Source organism: Periophthalmus magnuspinnatus, chromosome 9, assembly GCF_009829125.3.
Source record: "Periophthalmus magnuspinnatus isolate fPerMag1 chromosome 9, fPerMag1.2.pri, whole genome shotgun sequence".
In the NCBI taxonomy this organism is placed as follows: domain Eukaryota; kingdom Metazoa; phylum Chordata; class Actinopteri; order Gobiiformes; family Gobiidae; genus Periophthalmus; species Periophthalmus magnuspinnatus.
In genome coordinates, this window is record NC_047134.1 from 7,233,709 (window position 1) to 7,256,888 (window position 23,180).

Here is a 23,180-nt window from a genome sequence, read left to right on the forward strand (position 1 = left end):
ACCCTGGTCTTGCTCCACACACGGCGGCAGCGTTGGAGGTGATGCTGGATGGACGGAAAAGCGAGGTCTCTCTCCTCTGCGGGGAAGAGCGGGGGCTGGTATCCTAGGGAGGCTTCGAAAGGGGACACACCAGTGGCTGAGCTCACAAGGGAGTTATGAGCATATCCTATCCAGGGCAGGTAAGCACTCCAGGTTGTGGGATTTGCGGATACTGTACATCGTAGGGCTGATTCTAGGTCCTGGTTGGCCCGTTCCGTCTGCCCATTCGACTGCGGGTGGAAGCCGGACGTGAGACTGACCGTAGCCCCTAAGCCATTGCAGAAGGCCCGCCACACCTGGGACGTGAACTGTGTACCTCTATCGGAAAAGCTGGTCAGCGGTCTCCTTGGCCGTAGGGAGCTTAGGCAGGGCTACGAAGTGGGCGGCCTTGGAGAAGCGGTCCACCACGGTGAGAATTACTGTGTTCCCTTGGGAGGGAGGTAGTCCTGTGACAAAGTCCACCGCGATGTGAGACCAAGGCTGCCGGGGAACTGTGAGGGGACACAAGAGACCAGAGGGGGGTGAATGGGAGGCCTTGGCCCGAGCGCATACCTGGCAGGCCGACACAAAAGCCCGGGTGTCCGTGTCCATAGTCGGCCACCAGAAGTGTCTCTTGAGCAGGGAGAGAGAGCGACTCGCACCGGGATGGCAGTCGAACCTGGAGGCGTGGACCCACTGGAGCACCTGGGAACGAACAGGATCGGGGACAAACAGTTTACCAGGGTCAGGATCGTTTTGGGCCGCTCGGACAGTGTCCTCAATTTCCCAATGAACTGCTGCGACGACACAAGAGGAGGGAATGATGGTTTCCGTGGAACCCGGGCCGTCGTCCAGGGTGAATTGGCGGGAGAGGGCGTCCGGTTTGGTGTTCCGAGAGCCGGGCCGGTAGGTCAGGATAAAGTTGAAGCGGCTGAAAAACAAGGACCAATGAGCCTGGCGGGAGTTGTGACGTTTGGCGGACTGAATGTACTCCAGGTTCTTGTGGTCGGTCCAAACCACGAACGGCTCCTCCGCTCCCTCTAGCCAATGATGCCACTCCTCCAAGGCGAGCTTGACGGCTAGGAGTTCCCGGTCCCCCATGTCGTAATTGACCTCGGCCGAGGACAACCGACGGGAGAAGAAGGCGCAGGGGCAGAGGCGATTATGGGGTTCAAACCTCTGAGACAGCACCGCCCCCACTCCCGAGTCGGAGGCGTCCACCTCCACGATGAATTGGCACAGGGGGTCGGGCTGGTGCAGGATGGGAGCGGAGGTAAATAACTTCTTGAGTTTTTCGAAGGCCGACTGCACCTCGGGGGACCAGGTGAACTGCAAAGAGGGAGAGGTAAGTTTAGTAAGGGGCGAGATAACCCTACTAAAATCTTGTATAAACCGTCTGTAAAAGTTTGCGAAGCTGATGAACCTCTGGAGCCGTTTGCAATTGGCCAATCCGTGACAGCCTGGATCTTCTCTGGGTCGGCTCTCACGACTCCCCACTATGAAACCCAAAAACTGACCTCCTCTGCGTGAAACTCGCATTTCTCAGCTTTCACAAACAATTTGTTATTAAGGAGACGCTGGAGGACCTGGCGCACATGACGGCGATGCTCCTGAGGGGACTGAGAAAAAATCAGAATGTCATCTAGGTACACAAAGACAAAGCGGTTCAGAAAGTCACGAAGCATGTCATTAATAAGGGCCTGGAACACAGTGGGGGCGTTAGTAAGACCGAAGGGCATAACCAGGTACTCGAAGTGGCCAAGGGGGGTCTTGAAGGCTGTCTTCCACTCATCCCCCTCCCTTATGCGCACCAGGTGGTATGCGTTTCGTAGATCCAATTTTGAAAATATGGTGGCTCCATGGAGGGGCGTGAAGGCGGAGTCCAGTAGGGGAAGCGGGTATTTATTCTTGACTGTGATGTTGTTCAAGCCCCGGTAATCAATACAAGGCCGCAGAGACTTGTCTTTTTTGGCCAGAAAGAAGAACCCCGCCCCCACCGGGGAAGACGACGGATGAATGATTCCGCCGGCCAGGGATCCACGGATGTACTCCTCCATGGACTCACGCTCGGGCCTAGACAGGTTATACAGACGACTAGAGGGTAAGGGGGCACCTGGCAGGAGGTCTATAGCGCAGTCATATGGCGGTGCGGGGGTAAGGAAAGCACCTTACTTTTACTAAAAACCTCCCCTAGGGTCGTGATACTCCGCCGGGACCGAAGACAGGTTGGGAGCTTCCGGGGTCGGGTCGACGATGGGGCTGGACCTCTCGGTGGGAGGTAAGGCGGACTGGAGACACTTGGTGTGGCACCCTGGGCTCCACCCCGAAACTCCACCCCGGGCCCAATCAAAGACGGGGTTATGAGTTCGTAAACAGGGATAGCCTAAAACCAGCGGGGAAGCGGAGGAGGACAAAACAAAGAACCGCCGGGTCTCACGGTGACGGGTTCCGTGACGTGCGTCAGGCGGGTCAGAAAACGTCCGTTGAGTGCCCAGGCGTTTAGGGGGTGTTCAAGGGGCTCCAGTCTGATGCCGAGCCCCCATATACTCGGCAGCAGGTGCAGGTAATTGCGCTGATGCGCTCCAGGTGCGTGCGGGAGGAGTCAGGAAATCCGCCCAGTTTCGGGCAGACAGATAGGGGAGGGGGAGAGAACACAGAAGGACAGGAATTGCAGGCATCATGACAGTTCTCTATTTGAGAGAAGAACTCAGCCCAAATATGCAGACTTTGTGTGTTAAACATATGTGAATGAAATACAACCTGCATAGATACAGGACACATACGTGTTTTTTTTTTTTTCATTCTCAGTATATGCACAGGCTATGCTTCATGAACCAGATTAGTAAGTAATTTTAGGTTTAAACCAACTGGATTTCAGCACTGAAGCTGGCAACCAAAATGAGAGACTCATGCGAGGCTCATTCTCCTTTCTGATTAGATAATCATCTTGAGAACCACACTTTTCCCACACTCCTCCTATTGATCAGCCGCAGTAAGGCCCTGGGGTAGTGATTAACCAATTATAGTGAAGTGTGATCTGTCTCAAAAAGAAGATGTCTTCAAATACCCCTTTAAATTAATATTAAGATATAGACATGAATTGTAATAAAAGAAAATTGTGACACAATTTTTGGCATATCGCCAATATTTACTGCTGCACATAACATTTACCTGGTTCAGTGACTGCTTTTCAAATGACATAGTTAGAGGAAATGTAGGATAGGACAGAAATCCAGTTCAGAATGCATGTGTGCTGTTCTGTCGAAATAATCCACAAGGAGTCTTATTTTTCCTACATACTGTAACCAAGTCACAATAACAGTATGGTTTAATCATTTAAAACATAACTACATAGAGAAGATAATGGGAGATGGGCAGTGGGCCAGACTAGACTAGACTCTCTACAAACTCTCTGCATATCTTTAAGAGACCAAACTAGTGCTGCCCTCTGCTGCTGAGAGTCAAATATCTGGGCCTTACAATGGAGGGAAGAGTATTCAAACAGAGGCTCCATCTTTAGTCTGTTCTGTCTCCTCCACTGCTCAGGGGTTACCCACGGCTGCAGAGCTGAGAAACAATTACACAACCTGTCTGTCTTCTGTATGGCCCAATCTCTAGTGAGGACTCAAGGAGTTGGCCTGATCATCAGGACTTAAGGGGTCATGAGGCATTAAACAGAACCTGGACACACTCCCTGAAGCTGATCATTCAACCTGGATACTGTACCTGTCTGTCACCCTTAACCAATCACACATTTTACCAAGCAATTCCAAAGCTTGTAAGTAATGCCATGCAATCTTAAGAACTGTATTTAACACATTTGAACTTAAATAAACATGGCCCATCTGTGTCTCCAGATAAGAGGTAAACATGCTCAAATATAGATTTTACTTAATAAAAATAAATAACTTAAAAGCTCAAAGTCTGAGCTTGTGTGATCTCAGAGGGTAAGCAAAGCCGGGCCTGGGAAGTACTTCGATGGGAGGCAGCTGGGAATATTAGATGCCACAGTTGTTGTGTTTTTAGGCAAGACACACTCACATTGCCAAATATGAATGAGGTTTGTGGGTGTCTGTTGGTGGTGGTCGCAGATTAAAAGTAGATATGGAGTAAATGAATAACACATTGTCAATTGCTTTGGGTGTTTTGAAAGGTACTATATAAATTCAATACCGTATACCAGGGCATACAGGGCAGCAAATTCAGTTATCCAATGAGGTTCATCTGGGCTTCCAATAATTTCTTTTAATAGATGAAACTGGAAAGGAAACTGTCAGGTATGAAAATAAAATAAACCTTGATCTGAATCATCACTACCTAAACCCTAGTACCTGCAGCCAATCATGGATCCGTGCTAGTACAGCCTCTGCAGCTCAGAGAAGGAATTCTGAAGGTTATGAGTTTTCACATGAGGCATGAAAAACTTGTGTCCTCTAAATGCAGGCACTGGCAAACCCAGGTAATACTTTTTACGGTAAGAGTGCAGTTTCTTTAAATATAATGAGATAGAATGAAAAGTCTATTCATGAATTTTAACTTCACGTTTAAAAGCAAGACTCTGAGGACTTTTCACCATTCAAAAGATGTTTGAAAAGATATACAAATATTTTGCTTTGAATAGTTGATTGCTATGGTAACAGTGGCAATTACCGGACTGCTCGTTCATCATGCGGATGGCTTTAGCTTTAGCTAGCTCCAGTGCAGTCACCCATCTCTGTCTCTCCACCTCTGTGCTGGCCTTCAGGTGGTAGGTGCGCCCCCCGCTGCTCAGGACGATGTTGCAGGCATCCTCTGTGTCGATGTGTGCCGTGGCTAGGTTTATGGTGCCACGACATGTGTGCGCCATCTCCGCTTGTGTCCTGTGGGGCAATGCAAACATAAGGAGGAGGTCAATTTCACAAAACCCCAAAAGAAATTATTTTACCTTGTTTCGGTCAACATAACCCTTTACTGATACTTTAAGGGGGCTCGTGACTATAATTTTATGTGTGAGAGACTTTATGTGTGTTTAACAGTGCAAATCATCTCAGCTACAAAGTATCAATAGTGGGGTAGGGAGATAGTTTATGGTCAAGAGCAAAAGGATCCTTCTAGTTCAGGAAAATGTATTTAAAGTGCATATGATAGGTTTTCATGATTTTTTTTATTTGACTTCATTTGGTGGGATTTACATCAGTTAGGTGGCATATGAGGAAAAAGTACAAAAATACAGGAAGTAGCACTGAGTTCTAAAATGGAATCCCTCTATCTATGTCATCAACACAGAAAACTCTTTATATATGAACAAGGAAGGAATTTTCTGACACTTTAAACATTAACTTAACTAAATAAACGCTTTGCAATATTTTTATTAATCTTAACTATTGTGTAATTATTGTGTCGTTTTGGCCCTTATATCAACATTGTGGGTGTCCAACCAGGAAGTAAAATTATAAATTTCACCAAGATTTAGATGTAAAATCTTAAATATAATGGTGTTTACTATTTTTCAGTGAAATGAGAACCATGTGGAAACAACTGCCTGTGACTACACAAGGTTGTTGGTTCTTTGTCATGGTTCAACATCTACTGGGTAGGGATAACAGTTTCAACTCAAACATGTTCTCTGCTTGTGGTTCAAAATCAGGTGTAGGGCCTTTCATACTAATTTAATAGGCTCTGTACCTTTTCAGTACAGATATACTGTATAAGCAGCTCTTGAGGTCAAAATAATTCCACTGTTTACCATCTGCATCTAATTATAAAGTGTGTCATTGTCTGAGAATCAGAAATTTGGACCGCTGCAAACTGTTTAAAAAGATGTTTTTAAGACAGTAAAAAACAGATACTCTCTGAGCTAAGCAGTGCAAACAAGATGGAGCACAGAACAGTAGCTTTGTGAGAAAGGAGAGGGTCTGACACTGGGCACCTGGCTGGGACGGTCAAGCAGGGCACTGGACACAGGCATTTCCAAGGAAAACAACAGCCAGCCAAACAACCACCATATATTTAATGTTTCAAATTATTAATAACATGCATGGAGATCTATATGTAGTGAGCCCACTCTATGTATCCCCCAACCAGGAGGAAGGATGTATGTTTTTCAAATTAAAAAAAATTGTAACTTGTGGTCTGGTGGTAGGGGGTCCCTACCTCCCAGATTGGGAACCACTGGTGCAGAGGGTGAAGATGAAAGTGGAGAGGATGGTCCCCTGAGGAGCCCCGGTGCTGCTGACACAGTCAGACACACAGCTCTGTACCGTAAATACTATGGTCCTTACTATGGTACTTCAGTGAGTAATCTGCCATCCAGGACTCCAGAGGGACATCTACCTGCATCACACGGCAGGACGTTACACCCCAAGCAAATATACCACAGTGCGGTACATTTCAGATGACATTCCAGGCAATATAAAACTTTAAACTAGCTAAAACTTTTCATGATGGTGGAAAAAGTGCAGAATGCACAGTTTGTCCATTAGTTTAAGTATGATTGGTTTCAGTGCCTGAGACAAACAAACACATATGCAGTCATTACAGAGACTGATGAGTAATTTTCTAAACCATTTCAAGTTTATAAGTGCTTTTCATAACTTTTAGAGTTTTTAGCTTTAGCATGCTAATAATGCACTTTCCGATTCTTGGGCAGCAAAACCCTTACTCACTACAATTAGATGCAGACTAAATGAAGTGCAGCAAATAATGAGAGTGGCTGAGACCATCTGCGGAGGTTGACCACATGCTTCATCTGAGGGGTCACACTTCAATGTGATTGGTTACACTGAAGTGATTGTCCCTCCCTCAGTACCTTACAGAGACTAACCAAAAGGAGGAGTGGGGGGGAAAGGTCTCTGTCTAGAGCATTGTCATATTGCCCAGCTCCAATAAGGCCTATAAAAATAAAAAATAAAATAAAATAAAGAAATGATGTGTCATTACATCATGTTCAGTTTTTTTTTCCCCACATGCGCCAAGAGTCAAGCCATCAGTCAGATCTACATACACAAAAGCATTTAAATGGAACAAAATAAACTAAACAAGATCTGGATGTCGTGAGGCGGGCCATGCAACAGCCAAGAGCAGCCAACAGATAGCATCACAACGGAGGAGGAGCAGAGGAGGGACAGAGGCGGAGTAGAGGAGGAGCAGAGGAGGAGCAGAATAGCATTAAAGAATGTACAGGGGAGGAGCAGAGGAGGGACAGAATAGTGACAGAGGAGCAGAGGAGAGACAAAAGAGGGACAGAGGAGGGACAGACATGGAGCAGAGTAGGAACAGAGGAGGTATTGAGGAGGGGCAAAGGAGGAACAGAGGAGGAGCCGAAGGAGGACAGAGGAGGAATGGAGGAGGAACAGAGGAGGGAAAGAAGAGGAGCAGAGGAGGTACAGAGGAGCAACATATTAGGGACAGAGGAGGAGTAAAGGAGGTACAGAGGAGGAACAGAGGAGAGACAGAGGAAGGACAGAGGAGGTATAGAGGAGACATCAGAGGATTAGAGGAGGTACAGAGGAGGAGAGTTACCTGTCACAGCCCTGTGCACACATCCTCATAAAACAAAAGTCGACCGTTCTGCAGCGTGGAGACAAGAGCCGCACGTCAGACACATGCTGCGTTCAGACAGGATACACTTCTGCCACAAACTCTGTGCTCTGCTGTGCCCTTCAGGCATTTGGCACAGTCACGCGCCATGTTTGAGCATTCACACCCCTGGAGAAATGTCTTTCAATATGTCCAACTAGAGGCACAGCTGTCTGAACCCAGCATGACACATGAGGAGGACCACCACAGGGACCACAGGACATCATGTCTAAGAGGAGGACCACACACACAAACATGCACAGAGACAGTCTTCATTTTCTTATGGAAATGTTTAATTCTATTGTAAAGTACTTTCATTGTAATGCTAAAAACAACCAGCATGCTAATAGCGCACTTCCTCATTCTGTGATGCTTTATAATGAGATGCAGAGAGCACACATCAGTCTCGAGTTATTGAGACTGATGTGTTATTATTAGTAGTAGTAGTAGTAGTAGTAGTAGTAATAGTAGTAGTATTATTATAGCAGTCCTCAGGACAAAAGTGTCCTTCCTTTGTGTCTTCTGTGTCCTGCAGCATCATAGCAACCTCCAGAGGGAGCCAGGTGAGCTCTGGAGACATAAGAGGAAAGCCTCTCCTAAACCCCTCTCTCTCTCTTTCCTCTGTTGTTTCAGTCGGTGATGAGACAGGCTATTCCCTCAAAGCATTTCCTCTGGAACATCCTCTGCCATATTTGGTGTAGAAAGCCTGTTGTATTGTTTTAACAAATCTGTAGCGTTTCAGAGCTAGCTTGCTAGCATTGCTATCTCCAAGCCGGGTCACCATGAACACAGGAAAAACCAACAAGTCAGATCACACAATCCGATAGTCCTTAACTTCTGTCCTTTGAACTGCACTTCTTAGTTCCCCAAATATTAAGTTGAAAATGTAACTTATGCAACTGTTAGCAACTTAGATGGTGTAGACGTAGTGCGAGTGTGCTGTGGCAGAATTCAAAACTTCTTTTTCATTTAGCCCCCCCATAATCTTAATTTGAGTTTTTTTCCCTTTTGGGGAAGATTTTTACAATCCGTTTGACCCAACCGTGAACATAATCTCTCTCACAATGCTGTCTAAGAGCCAAAAAACTGTCGAGGAGGAAGCGAGTGCTAGCACTAGCTCAGCCATAGAAGCCATTTCAGCCCTACTAGAAAAGCACCCTGAAACTCTCTCTGCTGAGTTCAAGGTTTTGCTAACTGGACCAGAAACTAAACTAGACCAGTACAAACTTTTGGTGGATGACCACAGAGACCAGCAGATATCCTCTTTGGAGCTCTCATCTGACGACATTAGCCAACATGTTAGTGAGCTTGAAAATGCCATCACCTCTCTCCGGGATAATAACACGAAACCTAAGGCTAAAGTTATTGTCTTTCTTTCTTTCTTTTTATATTTATTTCATTCATTAAAAACAAAACAAATCAATGCAGCATATCTGCATACAGTATTTCAGCTTTTGTACAATTATAATAGATGAATGAAAAGGCACAGAAAGAAGCAAAAGCTTATAATATCTGCCCCTTATCAACTCTGACTCTTATTCCTTCCAGTGTATTGCACTGTTGCATTATACAAAATCAAACTTAGATGTGCGGCTACTTTACAAAACAAAAAAAAAACAAAAAAAAAACTAAACCCACAAAATCATCCTGTCACATAGCAGTTATATACTTTCTTAATAATGATAATTTCAAGCTTTTCTTAAACATATAAATGGACTTGGATTCTTACTTTCAAGACTGTTCCAAAGACTGACTCCCTTGATTGAAATACATCTTTCCTTTAGTTTTGTTCTAAACCCTGGCTTAGAAAATAAATCAGTTCCTCTTAATTGATATCTACTTTCTCTCTTAATAAATCTATTTTGCAACTTCTCTGGTAATACTTTTAGATGAGCTTTGTACATGGTTTTGAGAATGCTATATTCCTCCAATTCGTTAAATTTCAACATTTCTAACTGAATAAAAATAGGATTTGTATGTGCTCTATAACCACTTCCATTGATAATTCTAATAGCACGCTTCTGTAAAAGAAAAACTGGTTCAATGCGTGTTTTACAAGCACTTCCCCACACTTCAATGCAGTATGTCAAATATGGAACAATCAATGTGTTATACAATAAGAACAATGCATCTTTGTTGAGAGACTCTTTCACCTTGTGTAATACAGCTATGGTTTGTGATACTTTTGATCTTACTTGCTCTATGTGGGATTTCCACGTCAGCTGTTCATCAATAATAACTCCTAAAAAATGAAATGTACTTGTTCTTTCTATCTCTAATCCTTGTGTGAATAATCTTACCTCTGGATCTATCTTTTTACCACTATACCACTACCACTACCATAAATTTAGTTTTACTAATGTTTATAGATAATTTGTTTGCATTGAACCATTTTAATATTTTTTGAAACTCATCTTCTACATTTTTTATAACCTCATTTATGTTTTTTCCTGAGTAAAATAATGTGGTATCATCAGCAAACAAGATACAATTTAGTAATTTTGATACAGACATAATATCATTCACATAAAGGAGAAAAAGTACTGGCCCCAAGACCGAACCTTGGGGTACCCCACACGTTACTTGACGGTATTCTGATTTTATGTTGTTGATTTCCACAAATTGATATCGGTTCGTTAAGTAACTTGTGACCCATTTGTGTGGTACACCTCGTATACCGTACTTATATAATTTCTGTAATAATATTTCATGATCTAGAGTATCAAATGCTTTTTGAAGATCGACAAAGATACTAACTAAATATTGTTTCTTGTCCATGGCATTGGTGATTTCTTCAACCAGGTCCATTAATGCTGTGGCGGTTGAATGATTGGAACGAAATCCGTATTGGCTCTTACTTAAAATTTTGTATTTTTCAATAAATTTATTTAATCTGCTAACAAATAGTTTCTCTAAAATTTTTGAGAATTGCGAAAGCAGTGATACAGGTCTATAATTTGAGAAATCATTTTTATTTCCCTTTTTAAAAAGTGGAATAACTCTGGCCACTTTCATGTGATCTGGAAATATTCCTGTGCTGAATGAAAGATTACATAAATATGTGAAAGGCTCAATAACAACGTTTATCACTTTCTTGATCAATAACATATTAATATCAGTATAATCATTAGATTTTTTATTTGGACAATTTTGAACAATTTTCAAGACTTCATTTGCCTGCACGCTCTCCAAAAACATACTGTTTATGTTATCAGCTATTGTTCCATCATTGTTACTTTCTTTTGGGATATTTTTTGATAAATTTGGGCCAATGTTAGAAAAGAAATTATTAAATTCATTTACAATTTCTTCTTTCTCAAAAACATCTACATTATTTTTTGTAAAATAGTTTGGAATATTTGAAGTTACCTTACCTTTTTGCAAAACAGTGTTTATTATACCCCATGTATTTTTTTATATTGTTTTTGTTCTCATCCAATAATTTGGTGTAGTAATCTTTTTTTTGTCTTCTCATAATTGATACAAGCTTGTTTTTATATTTTTTATACCTAACTTCTGAATCTTTTGTTCTCAATTTGAGAAACCTTCTATAAAGACAATTTTTCTTCCTGCATGCATTTTTCAGTCCGTTTGTCATCCATGGGTTAAGAATATTTTTCTTATGGTGTACAACATTTTTTGTAATTTTGCAGTTTTTGCCATACAAATTGAGAAACGTTGTCATGAAAGCATTATAAGCAGTACTTAGATTATTTGTATATACATGATTCCAATTTTGTTTTTCAAGGTCTTCTCTGAAGGCCTCCAGAGCCTTACTAGATTTATCTCTTATTAGCATTGCCGTTACATCTTGCGCAAGCTCATCAAAACACAATTTTTCATAGATAATAAATACAGGAAGGTGGTCACTCACATCTGCCATAAAAATACCACTGATAATGTCACCATGTATATTTGTGTATATATTGTCAATGATAGTCGCACTATGACTAGTAATAAGAGTTGGTTTCGGGCATAGACCAACTGTTTCCATATAATTCCGAAACATATTTGTTGCTGCTTGATTTCCCAGGTCTATGTTAAAGTCACCACACAAAATAACTGATTTGATAACGTTCTCAAACATTTTGAGGATCTGATCTGTAAATAAGTCAACACCAGCCCCAGGCGGTCTATACACACAACTAATTAATATATTTTTCCCTTTGTCATTAATGATTTCTATGGTAAGCATTTCCATCAAGTCACTCCCAGTTATCGTTTTTTGTTGAACCAGTTTACACTTTAAATTTACATCCACATAGAGGGCAACACCGCCTCCTTTTTTATTAACCCTGTTTATATAAAACATGTTATAACCATCAATCTGTACTTTATCAATATGTGTGTCCTTTAACCAACTTTCAGTAATTGCAATTACTTTAAAGGCGTGTTTAAAATCACTGAACAGCTCTTTAATTTTATCCAATTTATATTTCAAACTTTGACTATTGAGGTGAATGATGGAAAATGCTTTATCTGACACCTTGTCTGTTCTAGCGTTAAACTGTTGAACTGTAAAATAATTACATTCTCCAGGTGTTAATAACTTATGTGCGACATCAGATTCAATATCATAGATTTTATCTTCTTCATTTGTGTCAATATATCCCTCAGAATCAACACAGTCTTCAAAGAGTTCTACACTCAACTGTATATTTCGGAATTAAGTTTGGATTCAAATACAATTCATACTTTTCTTAACAAACTCAATGTTCCCACACTCCCAACATATTTCACAAGAAGACTGGAAGAGCCCATTTCTGAATTGGAAATAGTCAAAGCCATAAGCACAATGCAGTCAAACAAATGTCCTGGCCTAGACGGGTTTCCGTCAGAATTTTTCAAAATATTTTCAAAACTACTTTCACCTTTATTGTGCTCTATATTCTCAGAATCCTGTAAATTGGGTCATCTACCCCAGTCCTTTTCAAAGGTATGTATTACATTAAGACAGGAAAAGAAGTGACAAACTATTCTGCATACAAACCCATATCTCTTCTTAATGCAGACACTAAGGTCCTGTCTGAGTGTTAACCCTCAGACTGGAAAACATCCTCCCAACTATTATATCCAATGACCAAACTGGTTTTGTTAAAAACAGGCAGTCCTATTTTAACGTTAGATGTCTTTTTAATATCTTGTACTCTGCACAGGAAGGACTGAGTGTGTAATTTCTATAGACGCGGAGAAGGCCTTCGACCACATCGAGTGACCGTACCTTTTTACTGTGCTGGACAAATTTGGATTTGGACCCACCTTTACCTTATGGATCCGAATGCTCTATTCCCACCCCACTGCTATGATTCGTACTAATTCCAAACTGTCCAGGCCTTTCAGATTGTGCTGTGGCACCCGTCAAGTGTGTCCTTTACGCTCCATGCTTTTTGACTTGGTCATAGAACCACTTGCTATCGCACTTCGTATCTGCGATGGCTTATCTGGAATTTGGAGGGGGGGTGTGGAGCACATGTCTCTTCACGACAACGACCTTCTGCTCTATTTGTCCAATCCAAATTTATCTATTCCTACTGCTCTAGCTCTGCTAAATCATTTTGGCACTCTTTCAGGTTACAATTTAAATATCAACAAGAGTGAGCTATTTCCAATCAATAACAAGGCTTCTTGGAGCTTTTCAATTTAAACTTTAAGGTTGAATATCACAAGTTTTCGTATCTCAGGGTTATTGTCACCAAAAAGCACCAGGACCTGTTTAAAGAAAATGTTGTTGTTCTACTGAACCAGGCCAGGCAAGCTGATGTCTCAGTAGGTCACCCTTGTCATTGTCCGTAGTGGGCCGTGTACACTCTGTTAAAATGTTAATCTTACCAAAATTCTTATATCTTTTTCAAACATTCTCATTTTAATCCCTCATGCTTTCTTCCAACAGTTGGACTCACTCATCACTTCCTGTGTTTGCATCCACAGTTAAGCAAGATCCATCTACAAAAATCCAAACTCCATGGGAGCCTTGCTTTGCCTAATTTTCGTTTTTATTATTGGGTGGCCCACCTGAGATGTTTGGTGCATTGGTCCTACTATTATGAACAGCCCGATTGTCCTGACTAGGTTGCGTTGGAATTTTTTTCACAGAAGCTGTCCCCCTTGGCCTCAGTGGGCTCTGCCCTACCTTTAGCCTCCATTACATTATTTGATAATCCAGTTGTCAAATACTCTTTGAAGGTTTGGGGCCAATTTAGGAAGCACTTTGGCCCGGCCAGATTTTCACTCTGGAGCCCTATTCTAACAACTGTCCTATATGCAAACTGCTACACAAGCAGGTACCATGGATGGAATATTGTCCTTTAAGCTGTCCAAAGGCCTTATCTCCAAGTTGTACAACATCATGCTAGGCCTTAAAAGCCCACCTGTGGATACATTCAGAAACGCTTGGGAGGAGGACTTGGCTCTTGTTATATCTGACGATGCCTTTCCAACTTGTTTATTCATTCCTTCGGTGCATGCCACCGGTTAATTCAATACAAGGTTGTACACAAAGCGCATATTTCCAGGGCCAGGCTGTCTTCCATGTACTCTGAAGTTAGCCCATTGTGCATTCGATGTGACCTGACTGAAGCCTCTCTTGGCCACATGTTTTGGTCATGCTTACACGTACTCCTCGTATTGGAGGAACACTTATAACACTCTGTGTCAGAAATTCAATATTAGGGTGGAACGAAACCCTGTATTGGCCCTTTTTGGTGTTTTGGAGGATCATGTATGTTTTAGTGCCACAAAAAAGTATTCTTTGGCTTTTGCATTACTTACTGAATGCCAAGCTATTTTATTCAGGTGGAAGGACGCTAACCCTCCTTCACACTCACAGTGGTCACAGGATGTCATGTCCTGTCTAAAGCTAGAAAAAATTAGATTTTCATTCAAACAAAATATGAATGCATTTGAAAAGACATGGGGTCGTTTCCTACAGTTGTACCCAGCTCTTTAAAAATAATAGGCTGCAGTGTAGTTGTACGTGAATAAATACAGCACCTGGTGTAAATATTTTACCCATGCAGTGACACAGTGGGTGGGTTTCTTGTTTATTGTGTTGTTTTTTTTTGTTTTGTTTTTGTACTATTTGTTCTTATTCTATTAGTTTTCAATTGTATTTGATATTTTGAAAACAATAAACATATCTTGATAAAAAAAAAAAATTAAAAAGAAAATTTTATTATTAATTTATTATTTTTTAAACTGCTCAATGTGTCAGCCAGTGAGCCGCAAGAGCAGCCAACCCCATCCATGACAACCACAAAATAACCAGTATCAGACATGGAAGAGAGGAACCAAAACTCAAGAGTACTGTTACACTGTACAATATATTACTCAAGTAAGAGTAAATGGTCACATTTTTCTATAGTGCTTTTCCACCTTCAAGGCACTCAAAGCACTTTACAACAAGGAACCACACACCCATTCACACACCAGTGTACGCAGACACTGAGGGCGAGGTGGGTTAAGTGTCTTGCCCAAGGACACAACGACAATTCAATTCAATTCATTTATTTTTGTAACGCCCAAAATCACAGCAACAGTTGTCTCGAAGGGCGTTCATGTTTTGGTTGATGGGGGAAACCGGAGTATCTGGAGGAAACCCATCCAGACACGGGGAGAAACATGAAAAACTCCACACAGAAAGGCCTGGGCGACCCAGGGATCGAACCAAAACCTCTTGCTGTGAGGCATGAGTGTTGCCACTCAGCCACCGTGCTGCCTACAGACAAAAACAAAAACAAGCATTCATCAGCATTCATCTGTGTGAGCTAGAATCGCATCGCCAACCTATGGATCAGTGGATCTGACTGCTCAACCAATGATGTTTATGTCGAGACCGCCAACCTTCGGATCAGTGGACAAATACTCTACGAACTGAGCTACTGTCGCCCGTACTGTTACATTTTATAATATATCAGGATGTGCAAAGTATGGGGTCTACAAAGTACTCTGAGAAGTACAATCTTGTTTTTATTTTTTAAAAGTTACTCAAGTTATACCTACCTACCTGCACTTTACGCTTTCAGTGTGCTATGTTTTTGTTTTTTTGTTTTGTTTTTTTGCGTACTGTTCAAGCTAAAACACAAATGAAAGAAGCAGATAAAAAAAGGAGATGCAATTATTTGAAGGCACCTTTGAAGAGATGAGTTTTCAGGGCTGTTTTGAAGATGGTGACTGTGGATGAGTCTTTGATGTGTTTAGGCAGGGAGTTACAGAGCGGAGAAGGCCCTGTTCCCCTGTGTCAGAGGTTGGAGGGCACACAATGCTGTGGAGCTTAAATTGGATGTGCTGGGGGATGGGGTGCCACTCACTATCTCTAATGACAGGAGTGATGTGTTCACGGGAAGAGATACAGGTGAGGAGGAGGTGTAGCTGAAGTCTATTGAGGAGTTTGGAAGGTAAACTGAAGCAGACTACTGCAATAGTCAAAGCGGGAGGTGACAAAGGTGTGTTTGAAGGTTTCAGAAGATAAAAGATGATGCCACAATTGTGTAGGTGGGAGAGGAGGAGGGGACCAAGGAGTTGCTGATGGAGAGGGTAAGGTTGTTGTGGGTTTTGGTGAGTGTCATAGGACCAATGATAATTATTTACATTCTGTCACAGTTGATTTGGACGAAGTTTGATTGGAGCCAGGATTATTTTTGAGATGTAGGTGGTAAGGGTGGAGCGTGTAGCCGGGTCTATTTATTTGGTGGACAAGTAGAGTTGGATGTCGTCTGCAAAACAGTGGAACTGGAGGCCATTGCGGCGGATTATATGACAGAGGAGCAGGGTGTATGAAGAGGAGGGGAGAACTGAACCTTGGGGAACACCTTGAGTGAATGGAGCAGAAGGGGACTTGAAGTCGTTGATGTGGACTGCTCTGAGGGAGGGTGTTGAGGTTGCCAGAGTCAAAGTCAGAGGAAGGTTGTCTCAGTGCTGTGCTAGGAGCAGAAACCAGACTGTAAGCATTCAAACAGGTTATTGGTTGTGAAGTGAGATTTGAGTTGTATGGCGAGTTTGGAGAGAAATGTGAGGTTAGAGATGGGTCTGTATTGGTAGAGAGATGCTGTTTCAGAACTCACCGCTACTTCTTAACTCATGAAAAATATATACTAACCACAGGTACTGTCCCACCTAACCAAGTCATCATTAGAAAAACATAAAAACCTGACATATACGCTTTAAACATACTGCCACACACAAGTAGAAAGAATGTGCCATGTGGGGACATAGATCATTTGCTGCAGTGCTGTTTATGTAGTATATTTCTCACCATGTCATCACAATCTTACAAAATCTTCTACAATCTTCCATTCTATTACCACCAGTTACAAGAATAACATTTTCAAAAAATTTGCATTAAGTAACTTTTCTGGGGGAAGTCCACCATGAGCTTGTCCTCATGGAGATCATGTGTTAATTCAGTTGCATTCAGTTGATCCGACACTGATATCGGATATCACTGCCAATCCAGAGAAATCTGCTGGATCAGGTATTGGCTTCCAAATATCATTTCAGCTCAGCCAGTATCCTGGTTAGACAAAAAATGATGTAATGAGACTATTTACTGGTCCTAGTTGGCTCAAAAGTCTCATATTTATTTACAAAGCTGTTCTGTAATTGCTTGAGTTATCACTCAATAACAGTTACATAACACATTTGGATCAGTTTTGTCTTATGTTAACTTAGTTTTAAAGAAGCACGCAAATCTGATGTGACCTGCAGTAGTTTCATTAGTGGGATGCATACTGATTGTGTTGTGATAGCGCTCTATGGGGGGAGTGACTTAACACAAGGAGCAAAGGGAAGAGTCACTCAGAGCGCCAAAAACGAAAGTGAAGCTTACAAAACGTGTTAATATGTTCAGTGAATATCGCATTTTCAAAACAATAAAAAGTGAAAATCACATGGTGATCTAAATATATTATGTGTTAATACCCCATGGAAATAACATAAACAGAATACTGTCAAGTAACATGTGGGGTACCCCAAGGTTCGGTCTTGGGGCCAGTACTTTTTCTCCTTTATGTGAATGATATTATGTCTGTATCAAAATTACTAAATTGTATCTTGTTTGCTGATGATACCACATTATTTTACTCAGGAAAAAACATAAATGAGGTTATAAAAAATGTAGAAGTGTCATGATGTCAGTTTCCCTGTCCTCCCGTGCTCTCTCCCCCTCCCCTACCTGTGTGTCTGGAGCTGGGTGGAGTGCCTGACTCCTCCCGTGCACACCTGGGGTGCATCAGCCTAATCACCACCACCTGCTGCTGAGTACAAGAAGGCTTGGCAGTCTACACTCGGTGCCAGACCGTCCGCGTGTAAACGTGAATGTTTCTAGCTAAGCTTTGTTATTTGGTACTCTCCTGCAAATGCTCATTTGGATTTATGCACCCTCCAGATTCCTGCCTCCACTCGCCCAGCTCCTGCCGTCACGTTCCAGTCCCGGTATCGCCTCCTGCTCGTCTCGTCTCCGGCTCGTCTCGTCTCCTGCTCGTCTCGTCTCCTGCTCGTCTCGTCTCCTGCTCGTCTCGTCTCCTGTCCGGTCCTGGTCTCTGGTTTGTCGCCCGCTCCCCGCTCTGGTCTTCGTCTGCTCCGCCCGCCCTGGTACCGCACCTGCTTCTATCCCCGTTCTGGTCCTGTCCTGCCCGCCTCTACCTGCACCGCACCCGCCTGACCCGTCTCCCGCTCCCCGGTTCCTGTACCTGCTCTTGTGACCTGTTTAAAGACTGCATTTTCACCGCTGTAAATAAACACTGTTAAAACTGCTCTGGTCTGCATCCTTTGGTCCTATCCGCACCGTTACGACAGAACGGTCTGGCCACTATGGACCAAGCAGGCTCAGATCCGGACCAGACGCGCCGCCTCACGCACTCTCACCCCGAGGCGGTGCTGGGTCAGCATGAACAATCCATTCGAACTCTATTGGAGCTAAATCAGACATTGTCCCAGCAGGTGGCACAGCTTAACCACCAGGTGGCCGCGCTCCTCGTCACCCCGCCTGCTGCAGCCGGAGCGCCGCCACGCCTCCCGGAGCCGAGAGGCACGGATCCGGAGCCGTATGCTGGACAACCTCACCTCTGTCGCGGATTCCTGTTCCAGTGCGAGTTCATGTTCCAGCAATGCCCTTCTCGTTTCAGCTCGGGGGCCACCAAGATCCGATATATATGTGGATTACTCCGGGGCAGAGCTCTCCAGTGGGCAGAGGCGCGCCTAATGAAGACGTCTGTGGATAGCCTGGATTTTAATGAATTTGTGTCCACGTTTAAGCTGGTGTTTGACCACCCGCACTACCAGGACAATGCTGCCTCCCGGTTATTGACTCTCAGCCAGGGCTCCAGGACGGTAGCGGATTATTCCATTGAATTCTGGACACATGCGGCGGAGCTGGACTGGACGGACAGCGCGCTGCGGGCTGTGTTTGTGCGGGGCCTGAACGAGACTTTGAAAGATGAATTGGTTTCCCGGGACGAACCCCCCGACCTGCGGACCCTCATCTCCCTCACTCACCGTATAGACAACCGCCTACGGGCTCGTCGCCGAGAGAGACGCCGGTCACCGGTCCCGCCGGAGCCACGCGCTGCCCCGCCCCCGCCGGATGAGCCCATGCAACTCGACAGGACCCTTGTGTCGGCCGAGGAGCGTCAACGGAGGCGTCGTCTGGCCGGGGCTTGCCTCTACTGCGGTGAGCGCGGACATTATGTGGTCACTTGCCCAGTTCGGCCAAAAGGGGGGGCCCACCAGTAGCACTGGGAGTACTGGTGGGCGAGCAACACATCCTGGACTCTTCTAATAGACTGCGGCTCAGCGCCACCCTGTGCGTTCGCACAGAGACCTTATGCGTTTCCGCCCTTATCGACTCCGGGGCTGAGAGGGACTTTATTGATGCCCAAGTCGCGGAGCAGCTCGGGGTCTACCTGGAGCCCCTCGAACGCCCCTTAAATGCCCAGGGGCTCAATGGACGTTTTCTGGGGCACATCACTCACATCACAGAACCTGTCACCGTGATTCTGTCCGGCAACCACCAAGAGAACCGTCAGTTTCATGTCCTGTCCTCCTCCGCTTCTCCTCTGGTCCTTGGTTACCCCTGGCTACGCGCCCACAACCCTGTTTTCGATTGGGCCAGGGGCGGAGTTTCGGGCTGGAGTCCCGATTGCCACGCCAAGTGCCTTCGGTCCGCCCTCCCTCCGGCCGGGAGGTCCGTTCCTGTCGCTGATCCGTCCCCAGACACCCCCAATCTGTCCTCGGTGCCTGCTGAATATCACGACCTGGGGGAGGTTTTTAGCAAGAGCAAGGCCCTCTCTTTACCGCCCCACCGCCCATATGACTGCGCCATTGACCTCCTGCCGGGTGCCCCACTACCATCTAGCAGGCTATATAACCTGTCTAAACCTGAACGCGAGTCAATGGAGGACTATATCCGTGGGTCCCTGGCTGCCGGAATCATCCGCCCGTCCACTTCACCCGTGGGAGCGGGGTTCTTCTTTGTGGCTAAGAAGGACAAATCCCTGCGGCCTTGCATTGATTACCGGGGTCTGAACAATATAACTGTAAAGAATAAATACCCGCTTCCCTTACTGGACTCGGCATTTACGCCCCTCCACGGTGCGACCATCTTCTCCAAGTTGGATTTGCGGAATGCGTACCACCTGGTGCGCATCAGGGAGGGAGACGAATGGAAGACGGCCTTCAAGACACCCCTGGGACATTTCGAATACTTGGTTATGCCCTTCGGTCTCACCAACGCCCCTGCCGTATTCCAAGCCCTCATCAACGATGTGCTCCGTGATTTCCTTAACCGATTCGTCTTTGTTTACTTGGATGACATCTTGATTTTCTCGCGGTCCCCCCAGGAGCATCATCAGCACGTTCGCCAGGTTCTCCAGCGCCTCCTCGAGAATAAACTGTTCGTGAAAGCTGAGAAATGCGAGTTTCACGCAGAGGAGGTCAGCTTTTTGGGCTTCATTGTGGGGCGGGGCCAAGTAAGAGCTGACCCTGAAAAGATCCAGGCTGTCACTGAGTGGCCCGTTCCTACCAGCCGGAGACAGCTCCAGAGATTTATCGGCTTTGCCAATTTTTATAGACGTTTCATCCGGGATTTTAGTAGGGTTATCTCGCCCTTAACTAAACTCACCTCTCCTGCTTTGCAGTTTGCCTGGTCTCCTGAGGCGCAGACAGCCTTCGAGAAGCTTAAGAGACTATTTACCTCCGCTCCCATCCTGCACCAGCCCGACCCTTCACGGCAATTCATCGTGGAGGTCGACGCCTCCGACTCGGGAGTGGGGGCCGTGCTTTCGCAGAGGTTCGACCCCCACAACCGCCTCTGTCCCTGCGCCTTCTTTTCCCGGCGATTGTCCTCGGCCGAGGTCAATTATGACGTGGGGGATCGGGAGCTCCTTGCCGTAAAGCTGGCCTTGGAGGAGTGGCGCCACTGGCTCGAAGGGGCGGAGCAACCATTCATCGTCTGGACCGACCATAAAAACTTGGAGTACATCCAGTCCGCCAGGCGCCTCAATCCCCGTCAAGCTCGTTGGTCCCTCTTCTTCAGCCGCTTCAACTTTCTCCTCACCTACCGCCCCGGATCTCGGAACGTCAAACCCGATGCCCTCTCCCGCCAGTTCGCCCTGGAGGATAGCCCGGTCACCGCAGAAACAATTATTCCCTCCTCGTGTGTGGTGGCCGCGGTCCATTGGGATATCGAGGACACCGTCCGAGAGGCCCAGACCAACAACCCCGACCCAGGTAACGGCCCTCCAGGTAAACTGTTTGTTCCCGATTCTGTCCGGTCTCAGGTGCTCCAGTGGGTCCATGCCTCCCGTTTCGCCTGCCATCCTGGTGCCGGTCGCTCTCTCTCCCTCCTCAGGAGACGCTTCTGGTGGCCCACGATGGACACAGACACCCGGGCTTATGTCGCCGCCTGCCAGGTATGTGCTCGGGCCAAGGCCTCCCACTCACCCCCTTCTGGTCTCTTGCATCCTCTCCCAGTTCCTCGTCGCCCTTGGTCCCACATCGCCTTGGACTTCGTGACGGGCCTTCCCCCTTCCCAGGGGAACACGGTGGTTCTCACCATTGTGGACCGCTTCTCCAAGGCCGCCCATTTCGTTGCCCTGCCTAAGCTCCCCACAGCCAAAGAAACTGCCGACCAGCTGACCAGTCATGTCTTCCGACTCCACGGCATCCCGGTGGACATCGTGTCCGACAGAGGGACCCAATTCACCTCTCAGGTATGGCGGTCTTTCTGCGACGGTTTGGGGGCCACGGTTAGCCTCACGTCCGGGTTCCATCCACAATCTAATGGGCAAACGGAGCGGGCCAACCAAGACCTGGAGTCGGCCCTACGGTGCACAGCCTCCGCCAACCCCGCGACCTGGAGTACTCACCTGCCCTGGATAGAGTATGCTCACAACTCCCTCGTGAGTTCCGCCACTGGTATGTCCCCCTTCGAGGCATCGCTGGGATATCAACCCCCTCTCTTTCCCACGGAGGAGAGGGACCTCGCCGTCCCGTCTGTTCAGCGCCATCTCCAGCGCTGTCGCCGGATCTGGAAGAAGGCCAGGGCGGCCCTTCTTCGGGCTGGAGCGCGCACTAAGGCGACGGCCGATCGCCACCGTGTCCCGGCGCCCGTATACCAACCTGGCCAGATGGTTTGGCTCTCCGCCAAGACGGTCCCGCTGAAGACGGACTCCCGTAAGCTGTCCCCCCGATTCCTGGGACCGTTTAAGATCATGAGGATCATAAATCCATCGGCGGTGCGCCTCCAGTTACCCCCGTCTCTCCGGATTCATCCGACCTTTCACGTCTCCCAGGTTAAACCAGTCCGGACCAGCGACCTGTGCCCTCCGGCCGATCCCCCACCGCCCGCCCGAGTCATTGACGGCCACCCGGCGTTCACCGTCCGCCGCCTGATTGACGTTCGTCGCCGTGGTAGGGGCCTCCAGTACCTCGTCGATTGGGAGGGTTACGGTCCGGAGGAGCGATCCTGGGTGCCCAGGGCACGCATTCTGGACCCCGACATGGTGAGAGACTTCCACCGCGCTCATCCTGACAAGCCTGGGGGTCCACCAGGAGGTGGACCTTAGGGGGGGGGTACTGTCATGATGTCAGTTTCCCTGTCCTCCCGTGCTCTCTCCCCCTCCCCTACCTGTGTGTCTGGAGCTGGGTGGAGTGCCTGACTCCTCCCGTGCACACCTGGGGTGCATCAGCCTAATCACCACCACCTGCTGCTGAGTACAAGAAGGCTTGGCAGTCTACACTCGGTGCCAGACCGTCCGCGTGTAAACGTGAATGTTTCTAGCTAAGCTTTGTTATTTGGTACTCTCCTGCAAATGCTCATTTGGATTTATGCACCCTCCAGATTCCTGCCTCCACTCGCCCAGCTCCTGCCGTCACGTTCCAGTCCCGGTATCGCCTCCTGCTCGTCTCGTCTCCGGCTCGTCTCGTCTCCTGCTCGTCTCGTCTCCTGCTCGTCTCGTCTCCTGCTCGTCTCGTCTCCTGTCCGGTCCTGGTCTCTGGTTTGTCGCCCGCTCCCCGCTCTGGTCTTCGTCTGCTCCGCCCGCCCTGGTACCGCACCTGCTTCTATCCCCGTTCTGGTCCTGTCCTGCCCGCCTCTACCTGCACCGCACCCG

General features: G+C 46.1%; 1 protein-coding gene across 1 annotated transcript in view; it reads right to left on the reverse strand.

Annotated features, from left to right (window-relative positions):
• Positions 1 to 23,180, reverse strand: part of osbp2b (oxysterol binding protein 2b) — a 121,338-nt gene that overhangs the window by 92,649 nt on the left and 5,509 nt on the right. The window contains exon 2 of the mRNA XM_033972984.2: positions 4,669 to 4,877. Coding sequence (XP_033828875.2) covers positions 4,669 to 4,877 — 209 coding nt within the window. The remainder of the gene's footprint in view (positions 1 to 4,668; positions 4,878 to 23,180) is intronic.